General features: G+C 32.7%; 1 protein-coding gene across 1 annotated transcript in view; it reads left to right on the plus strand.

Annotated features, from left to right (window-relative positions):
• Window positions 1–5,063, plus strand: part of LOC115950531 (primary amine oxidase 1-like) — a 28,179-nt gene extending 23,116 nt beyond the window's left edge. The window contains exons 5-6 of the mRNA XM_031067722.1: window positions 3,929–4,268; window positions 4,590–5,063. Coding sequence (XP_030923582.1) covers window positions 3,929–4,268; window positions 4,590–4,800 — 551 coding nt within the window. The 3' untranslated portion in view covers window positions 4,801–5,063. The remainder of the gene's footprint in view (window positions 1–3,928; window positions 4,269–4,589) is intronic.
• The last annotated feature ends 6,213 nt before the right edge of the window (window positions 5,064–11,276 follow it).

The following is an 11,276-nucleotide window of genomic DNA, read 5'->3' on the forward strand; positions in this document are numbered from 1 at the left end:
GTGCCGAGGAGGTACCTTGCCGAAGACAAATGCTCAGTGGCCGAGGTAGCAAGGGGAACGGCTGAGAACTTACCCTGTCCTCGGCATTCCATAGCTTCAACAGGAAGACCAACACCTTGGTGTAGGCAATCCCCAAACAGCCCCCTCAAAGGGATGTGAACGGAATGGGGCCCATAGGGAAGCAGGGTGTGAACTCGGACCAAGGAAAGTGCGTCCCACCCCCTTCAGTAAATGTACCTGCCAATACCCAGAGTTGGTTAATGAGAAAAGACGTTTGGGCGGTGCAAACGTCGATCCATGCAACTAATAGAAAGTTAGACGGGACAGTTGATGGGATGGACACAGGAACAAGCTCCTGCCTGACCTACAAGTGGAGGGTCGGGATCAGCCAAGACGGATTATATAATAAAAAGGAAGGTGCACCGATTGGGGGGTTGGGAAAAATGGCCAGAAACCAGAGCCTCCCAGCCCACCTCTAGGAAAAAGACTCCAGGGGTGTAGGAAAACTGAAACTGGTACGAACACCGTGAAAAACCCACCGCCTATCAACCAAGGCCTAGCCTTCCAAACCCACGCTCTACAAATGATATTGTTAGGGGCCTTTTCACGTGCGAACCCGACACTGTTACGGTCCGCCACGAATCGCGTCCTTACAAAAGGCATTTGGTAAGTATTTTAGATGTTTGTGTTTCAAATGATCGTCAGCTAGGTGGTAATAAGTAATGACATATTTTGTGATGCTTTATATTTGTGGTAGGAACTCCACGTCCTCATCTCCTACTATCTATTTATATAAAAGAAAAGATTTTGTAAACTTACACAAAAACATGAAGAAATTGATTTTTTTTTTTTTTTTTGTATTTTTAAATGAGGACATATTTTAAAGACATCTAAAATGGATACGTAGACTTATAATTAACAAAAGATGAATATTTTGTAAGATGGGAAAGAAAGAAAAATACATAGTAAATTATTAATTAATTATGTCAATTAAAACCTTCAAATTTCAATGTAATTCATGATTTTCCTCTTTTCGTTTAAATTAATTTTAGCTTAATTTATAATTGAAATTGATTTGATTTTAAAATCTGTACACTTCCATAATAAACTTATAATGTGTGCTCCATTTGACATGTTAGCTAACTTCGTTAAATTTAAAATTTAATTGGAGAGGAAATTTGATGATGAATTTGACTTATTTTGAAATTTAGAAGATTAAATTGATACAAGTAATAATTGATGGATCAAATTGATATAACTAATAGTTAAAGGACCAATTAAACTTTACCAAAAATATATTAGACATTTTATACAGTTGCTATTGTTTTTCCTTGTATAAGATATCAATATATAACATGCATTACGTTGTAGTCAAAGCTTAACTTAAAATTTATGTAGTTTTTATGACCAAATAATTCACATATGTCATTCTTAAATTAGGTGGGCGAACTGGGATTTTCACTTAAGTTTTGACATGCGAGCAGGTCCAATAATTTCTTTGGCATCAATTTACGACTTGGAGAAGCAAATATTTAGACCTGTGTTGTATAAAGGGTTTGTGTCAGAGCTCTTCGTTCCATATATGGATCTAGACGAGGAATGGTACTATAGGACATTTTTTGATGCTGGTGAATATGGGTTCGGTTTGTGTGCAGTGTCACTCGAACCAATGAGAGATTGCCCAGAAAATGCAGTGTTCATGGATGCCTACGTTGTTGGCCAAAATGGGAAACCAGTAAAGATGTCACAAATTTTTTGCATATTTGAACGACATGCTGGAGATATAATGTGGCGTCACACAGAGACTGCTATTCCAAGAACAATTGTAAGTAAAATTTTGTAAAACTATGTGGGTTTATTTGTTTCTCAAATTAAAAAAAAAACTAAGTAAAACTTTAACAGGTTTTAAATGTTTGCCGATGATATTTCTGGTGGTTTATATGATAATGAGATTAGGTTGATGATGTTCATCAAAAAAAAAAGAAAAGAAAAGAAGAAGATTGGGTTGATGACAAGTACCCGTTTTGAAACTGCACTTTTTTTTTTTTTTTTTTTTTTTGAAAATGCACTTTTTAAAAAGTACGTCAAATTTTATTATTATTATTATTTTTTTTCCAAATACAGTTTTTTCATTTTTTATTTATTTTATTTTAAGGTTCTTTGTTGGGTAAAGTTGAAATTTTAAACCTCATGCTTAGCTAAATGGATTGCAGGTAAGGGAGGCTAGGCCAGAGGTGAGTTTAGTGGTCAGGATGGTGTCAACTGTGGGCAACTATGACTACATAATAGATTGGGAATTCAAGCAAAGTGGCTCAATTATTGCTACGGTAAATCATCATTTTTATTCCCTTGATTCAATTAAGTTCTAGTGTTATTAGTGTTATTGAACCATATAAGGTCCTTTATATCTTTACAATATAACAATAATTAAGCTTAGTTCCAAAATTTTAGATTTATTCTCAACAAATTAATTGACACTAGTAATATATATTTTTCCCATCATTTTATTATATCCAAAGTCACATGCTTATGGTACGACACACTTGAATATTTAGTTTGAAATAGAATTTGCTATTCAATCATCTAACAAAGTCTCTAACCAAAAGGCATTGTTGAAGCGAATTTACACTCTTCCAACAGAGAACCACACCTTATGAATTAGAGGTCATTAATTCTTTGTTTATTAAGTCTAATACCATAACAAATTTCACAATTACTAAGGTCGTATAATTCTTTGTGGATTAATGTATAATAAAAATAATATCAATAATGGTCCCATGTATAAGTGATATTGTATTGAAATATATAAGGTCCTTTATATCTTTACAATATAATAATAATTAAGCTTAATCCCAAAATTTTAGATTCATTCTCAACAGATTATTAATCGACACTAGTAACATATATTTTTTCTTTCATTTATTATATCCAAAGTCACATGCTTATAAATACAACACACTCGAATATTTAGTTTGAAATAGAATTTGCTATTCAATCATCTAACAAAGTCTCTAGCCAAAATGCATTGTTGAAGGGAACTTACACTCTTCCAACAGAGAACCACACCTTATAAATTAGAGGTCATTAATTCTTTGTTTATTAATTCTAATACTATAACAAATTTCACAATTACTAATTAAGGTTGTATAATTCTTTGTGGATTAATGTATAATAAAAGTAATATTAATGATTCAATGACGGTTCCATGTACAAGTGATATTGTATTGAAATATATAAGATCCTTTGTATCTTTACAATATAACAATAATTAAGCTTAATTCCAAAATGTTAGATTCATTCTCAACAAATTAATCGACACAAGTAACATATAATTTTTTCTGTCATTTTATTATATTCAAAGTCACGTGCTTATAATACAACACACTCGAATATTTAGTTTGAAATAGAATTTGCTATTCAATCATCTAACAAAGTCTCTAGCCAAAATGCATTGTTGAAGGGAATTTACACTCTTCCAACAGAGAACCACATCTATAAATTAGAGGACATTAATTCTTTGTTTATTAAGTCTAATACTATAACAAATTTCACAATTACTAAGGTGGTAAATGTGGATTAATGTATAATAAAAGTAATAACAATGATTTAATGATGGTTATATGTACAAAGTGATATCGTATTAATTAGAATTTATTACTTTGATTGTGAAATTTGTAACATCTTAGGGTAAAAACTCCATTATTAAAAATCAATACTCTTTTATTACAGGTTGGGCTAACCGGTTTGCTAGAAGTGAGGGGATCAAAGTACACTCACAAAGACCAAATAGAGGAGGAAGTCTATGGTACACTATTAGCACAAAATACCATAGGTGTAAACCATGATCACTTCCTAATTTACCACCTTGATCTTGATGTGGATGGTGATTCCAATTCTTTTGTCAAGTCCAATTTGAAAACAACCCAAGTGCCTGACCACGGCTCACCTAGGAAGAGTTATTGGAGGGTTGTTAGTGAGACAGCTAAAACTGAATCAGATGCAAAAATAAAACTCGGCTCGAAGGCAACTGAGTTACTAGTTGTGAATCCGAACAAGATGACTAAGATGGGCAATCATGTTGGCTATCGTCTGATCCCCAAATCAGGGGCAGGTTCACTTCTATCAGACGATGATTACTCCCAAACCAGAGCAGCCTTCACTAAGTACAATGTGTGGGTCACTCCGTATAACAAGTCAGAAAAATGGGCTGGGGGACTCTATGTTGATCAAAGCCGAGGGGATGACACTTTAGCCACGTGGAGCAAAAGGTACCCTTCGATAAGTTATAATTGTGATCATTCCACTGATCATTTATATATATATATATATATATATAGAGAGAGAGAGAGAGATACAATAAGATTTGAATTTATAGTATTTGTTCTGTGGTGATTGCTTTTTATCATCATGTTAAGATACTAATTGATTTTTGGTGTAAGTAAGATTCAAATTCAAATTCAAATATCTTATTATGACCATTTGAGCTAATTGGAAACTTAGCCAACTAATCATATTGATAGTAGGGATTTATGCGTTAATCATCCTCTATTTATCCTAAAAATTCTTATTGTTATATATTGTGAATGCAGGAATAGGGAGATAGAAAATAAGGACATTGTGGTATGGTACACGTTGGGGTTTCATCATGCACCTTACCAAGAAGATTTTCCATTGATGCCTACGCTGAGCAGTGGTTTTGAGCTGAGGCCAGCAAATTTCTTCGAGAGCAATCCGGTGCTAAAGGTAAAACCACCTCAAGATGTCATGAGGCTTAATTGCTCCATTTTGAAAGTGGTCTAAGTCACTGGATTACGTAGGCTTGAAGTGCACTTAATATTATGCTTCATTGTTGAAGGACACTTAAAAAAGAAAAAGAAGAACCTTATTATGAAGCTGCTTGGGATGGGACCCCTTATGTCTCAACCCAATTTGAAGAATGCTCAGTAATGACCCCTTTTGCAGCAATTATTGCTTATCCTTGCAAGGCAATTGGCGAATGGCAATGGAAGGATCCAAAGGCTGTTCTCTTTTGTCTTCTCTAATAAAATTGTTCATATATTTAGCCACAAACAAAAATTTTTTGCATAGAAAATGGAGTAAAATCACAAACTTCAGAGAAACTGTGCACTTAGGCAATCTCCATTCCTGCAACTCGAACATGGGTTATGATGCCTGTTGGTTTTTAGACCCCTTAAAACACAATTAGATTAACCTAGTTAATTAGCCAAGTTGTTACTTAGTCCGAATTCCAAGTCTAGGTTATCACAATCAAACAATCATATCATGCATAGCAGAAAGATAAATAACACAAGATATGATCACCTAGGAAAACCAAACCGGTAAAAAACCTGGGGATGATTTAACTTAGCTATCCTCAAGGTAAAAAGCAAATCCACTAGAAAGAATTGAAGTTCATACAAAATGACTTACAAGCTCCCACGCTCGACTTCTTATTGCTATCCACTAGTAGAATTTATTGACACGATCACATGTAAACTCCGAATCCACGGACTCCTTCTTTCTTTGGCTTTTGCAAAACACAAACACCCCCGTTTGTGACTTTGAGATCCCACTCAAAGGTTTAGCAACACAAACTCTCCTGTTTGTGACTCCAAGATCACCCTTGAAAGTTTAGATCATCAGCACCTTTGATGACTAGAGAAGACAGCAACTTCTACAATACCAGATTTTGAGATTCTTCAAGGAATAGCACCGATAGAAGATATAAGAGAGCTTTTTAGGAACAAAACCCTAAATACAAAAGAGGCACACTCTTTTCTCTCTGAAAAGTCACATAAAAATGTGATTAGGGTTTCCTTTATATACAGGGAGAAGTAGATTAGAAATCCTAATCCTAAATGGGTTTGAATTGCTGTTTGGACTTAATTAAAATTCTGCAGATACGACTTTCGATCGATCGAACTCGATCGATCGAACAAGACAGATTATGAAATCTTCTTCCTACAGCTTATATGTTCTTGAATCTTGACTTGAATTACCTTGAGCATTGTCTAATAATACCTATAGACTCTAAGATTTATATCTAGACAAGTTTGTGTTTACGATTTGCCAATTGTTCTAAACATTTAGAACCTAACAAACTCCCCCTTTGGCAATTCATGACAAAACTTTCATACAAAATGAAATGCTCAAATACAAGAACAACCCAATACAATAAAATGACCATTACAACAAATTCAACCTAACTACTATCCATCAGTTGCAAGTGTAGATAGCAGCTCAATTGATTCAATTTGTATATTTCCTGAAACACTAAACAAAACGCATAAACGTATGTGTGGAAAATACAAGTAAACAAAAATAAATTCTTGATTTTACATAACACAAAATAAAGACATATACCAATGAAGAACTCATAAATATAAATCAATAAGAAGTGAAACAAGAAACAAATATATCAAAATAAATTCTAACTCTCCCCCTAAGTTAGATACATCAAAAAGTTTTTATATTCTCCCCCTAAACAAAACAAACAGGTCAACAAAAAGGTCATCTATGTCTCCCCCTTTTTGTCGCGTATTGACAAAGACTACTTAATCAGAAGATAGACAGAAAACATACGTAGCAGAGTAAGAGAAAATAGAGACAACTTCCCCTATGAAGAGCAACAACTCCCCTTAAGAACCACAAATGTTAAAAAAAAATTTCTTCCCCTATAAAAATAGGAAAAACAAAACAAGTTTTGGGGAAAAATAAAGGGGGTGAGGATAAATAAAAAGATACAAACCAAGTTTAAAAAAAAAACTAAGTTGAGGATACACATGAAGAAAAATATTTCTCTTTTAATAAAATGCAAACATGGCACTATGTGACCCATAAACAGTTGCATGAGTAGAAAAAATATTTACACATTGATTATCCATCATATCTCTTAAGAAAAATATTTTCTACAGTTCACACATAAAAATAGCATATACTAAAAAGTACATAACTCAAAAATTAATCAATCAATTTTTAAATCAAGTTGAGTACCCAATTTAGCAAAGTGTATGCATGTTATGTGTGAAAATAATGAGAGATATGACTGCAAAACTACAAGATGGATACAAAAACAATGCAATGCATGTGAATCTTAAACACAAATGATGCATGAAAAAAAATTTTGGTCAAAAACATAGAAACTGAAAATTTTTCAGTTGCGATTGATCGAGAATCGATCGAACATCAATCGAGTCAGGCAGACTCAAACCAAAAATTTTAATCGCAATTTCGATTGATCGAAAAATAGGTTTGATCAATTGAAAGTCTAGAAAAATCATATTTTTGAAAAATAGAGCATTTTAATGCAGAAACTTCTCAAAGCACATTATTTTTTTTTTTTAAAATGCATGAGTATGAGATGAAAAGTTTTTCAAAAACACTTGAATTCAACCCAGATCTTCCAAAACCAAGATTTTCAATCAATTTTTCCTTAAAGCGTAAACATTAAACACATTTTGCATTAAAATCAAAGAACTTTTAATCTTGGATGGCCACAACAAAATCACACACAATATAATGTACCAAGTTTAGCAAATAGTAACTTGTGTAGTGTGTGCAACTAACAAAAACTTGAGATACATGTGAGGTGATATGTGAATAGCAATCAATCACAAAGTCTACAAAATTCATCACATAGAATTTAAAAGAGACTATTACCTAAAGAGTTATATCATATAACTCCCACATCTCCTAGAAAATAAGCTTGCAATTATGTAAGTTTCTTGATTTGCCTCATAATATACATACCAATTTTAATTTATTCAGAAACTTATTAAAAAGCCAGGATAATGTACATACCAATTTGAAGTATTAAGCAATTAAACCGAGGCTACACCTTATGTTCTTTTTGTGCATGTGCTACACTTTCTCGAGCACAAAATCTTATGATATGCACTAAGGTGTTCATGATTGGCTAGTGAATAGTGGTGAGATGGTTATTTATGCCTTTCTCAAAAGGATCAAGATCGACAGTCAAAAACATGTGACTTCAAGATCAAGACAAAATGATCAAAAACTATAAACATCTCCCACACAACATGCACTACAAAGCTCAAACTAGTAAAGTGCAATAAAAGAAGTTCATCCAAGCTAAACAAGGTACATAAACTTGCTATGTAAAGATAATATGGCCAATCCTTGATTATAAATTCAAGATGTGAAATACAAAACACAAAAATTTTTTTGGTTTTAAAAAATTTATGACAAAAAACAAAAAACACACATTTTGCTAAAAGAACAATGCAAATGCAATGCATGATTGTGCTTAACTAAGCTATAGAGGGTACACAAACAAGAAATATCAATTTCTTAATTAACCCTTGAGTACATGTACAAATTAGTACATATTCACATAAAATCAAAAATAGCTTAGCTCTTATAAAACACATACTATTCAAGTTTCTCTACAATGTCAAGCATTTTCTAAATCAAGAGAGATATCATAATTCATGTAATTCTCAAGAAAAATAAAACTAGACACAAAATAAAATATTTTTGTCTTTTTGAAAAATTTTCAATGTTTTTGGATTTTTTTTTGAATAAAAAACAATCTAAAAAAAACACGACCAAAAATAGAAACAAAACATGTCCACAATTAATTGAAAGAATTAAATTAGGGACAAGTTAGCAATACTCACCTTGGAGAATCTTTTCTCACCCATCTAGCATGAGTCTTCGGTTTTGTAGGTGAAAATCCGTGTGAAGTAGAGTGTATTTGAGGGATTACACCAATCTTCTGAGAAAGATTGAAATCCTGCAAATTCCTTTCACAAGCTAACAAGCTTAAATTTTTCAAAATAATATGAAACAATTATATGAATTTATGGCAGGAGAAATATCATCACATATCCTAGATTGAAACACTGAATGCTTAAATTTCAATTTATGACAATTAGGACGAATGTGACCATGGACACCACAAAAGTGACAAACAGGAACAAATTTAGGAACATTAGTATTCCTAACAACAAATTTAGTCTCAGATTTTGGTTTTTACCTCAACAAAGAGCAATTTGGTCTAATATGACCAACAACACTACAAAGGTGACAGGTAGGCGCAAAAACAGATTTATTGTGCTCTCTAATAGTAGGTTTAGACATAAGTTTAGAAATTTCAGCGTCTATATCAGAACTTTTACCTTTGTCTAATCTAGCAAAATAAGCATTTTCTTTATTATTCCTCTTGAAAGGAGGGATATAAACTTTCTCAGTTTTAGGCTTAAGAGAAACATAAACACTTCTGTTATCAACAGCAGGCTTGGTATTAGTCAAATTTTCAATTTTAGCTTTAGATTCAACTAACTCTTGTTCCAAGCTTTTCATCTTCTCATCTTGAGAGGAAATTTGATTTCTCAAAAATTCATTCTTTTTATTAGATTCATCTAATCTAACAACTAATTACTCTTTTTCAAGATTAGCCAATTTTAACTCTTCCTTGAATTTCTTAGCAATTTTCATAGATTTCAATAATTCATTACAAAGAGTTTCACAGGCATCAATAAAATCAACAAAAGCATGAGCAGAAACATGATCAGAAACACACTTCAAATTATCCATGACAACAGGGGTCAAGGATTAGCTCTTAGATCAAAAGATCTAAAACAAAAGAGCAACCCGCTCTGATACCACTGTTGGTTTTTAGATCCCTTAAAACACAATTAGATTAACCTAGTTAATTAGCCAAGTTGTTACTTAGTCCAAATTCCAAGTCTAGGTTATCACAATCAAACAATCATATTATGCATAGCAGCGGAAAGATAAATAACACAAGATATGATCACCCAAGAAAACCAAATCGGTAAAAGACTTGGGGAGGATTTAACTTAGCTATTCTCAAGGTAAAAAGCAAATCCACTAGAAAGAATCGAAGTTCATACAATAAGACTTACAAGTCCCCACGCTCGACTTCTTATTGCTACCCACCAGTAGAACTTACTGACACGACCACGTGCAAGTTCCGAATCTACGGACTCCTTCTTTCTTTGGCTTTTGCAAAACACAAACACCCCCGTTTGTGATTTTGAGATCCACTCAAAGGTTTAGCAACACAAACTCTCCTGTTTGTGACTCCAAGATCACCCTTGAAGGTTTAGATCATCAGCACCTTTGATGACTAGAGAAGGCAGTAACTTCTACAATACTGGATCTTGAGATTCTTCAAGGAATAACACTGGTAGAAGATATAATAGAGTTTTTTAGGAACAAAACCCTAAATACAAAAGAGGCACACTCTTTTCTCTTTGAAAAGCAACATAAAAACGTGCTTAGAATTTCCTTTATATACTGGGAGAAGTAGATTAGAAACCCTAATCCTAAATGAGCTTGAACTGCTGTTTGGGCTTAATTAAAATTCTGCAGATACGACTTTCGATCGATCGAGCCTGTCTTTCGATCAATCGAACAAGACAGATTATGAAATCTTCTTCCTGCAGCTTATATGTTCTTAAATCTTGACTTGAATCACCTTGAGTATTGTCTAATAATACCTATAGACTCTAAGATCTATATCTAGACAAGTTTGTGTTTATAATTTGCCAATTGTTCTAAATATTTAGAACCTAACAATGCCAATAATTAATATGGGAACTTTGTCCCTGCTTTTTCATTTAAACATCCCACAATTATTGATTACTCAAATCAACTTCCAAATTTCACATGCTTAGAACAATCAATTGGAAATAAGTAAACCCCCAAAACTTTTGTCTTTTCATTGATTTAAAAATTTTTATAGTCATTTTGTGCAATAGGAAATAGTACATTCAAGATTCATACTAATAACAATTTTCCATTCACAATCAATTATTGCGCAAAATAATATAAGCAAAAGAAATAAAACATAATGAGTTTTAGTTAACTCAACTGGTAAAATCTTTGATACTTTAGTGGTGTTTGCTACGACTTAAATAATGCACCCAAGTGCAGGATTGCCGCGAAGTAATAATCTCGGTAAGTCCGAGGTCGAATCCATAGGAAAAAGGGAATTGATTAGCAAATCAAAAGAGAATAAAACTAAAATAATAAAGTTTAATTGAAGAGATTTTGATGGTTTAGTAAAAGTAATTTAAATTGAAAGAAAATAACGATATATTAAAGCGCTAAGGTTTAGTGATTCACACAACACATCTATTGGTAGTCTTGACAATATTTATTTTATAATTCAAATAAAATTCATACGAAGGATGATCTTAGTCGGATGATTTAGCAATAAGAACTTAAGAATTAATTGTCTAAGGTAGTTTCATGAAATTGATTGATTTTAGGCAAAACAAAACTAA

The sequence above is a fragment of the Quercus lobata genome, chromosome 6 (assembly GCF_001633185.2).
Source record: "Quercus lobata isolate SW786 chromosome 6, ValleyOak3.0 Primary Assembly, whole genome shotgun sequence".
Lineage (NCBI taxonomy): Eukaryota > Viridiplantae > Streptophyta > Magnoliopsida > Fagales > Fagaceae > Quercus > Quercus lobata.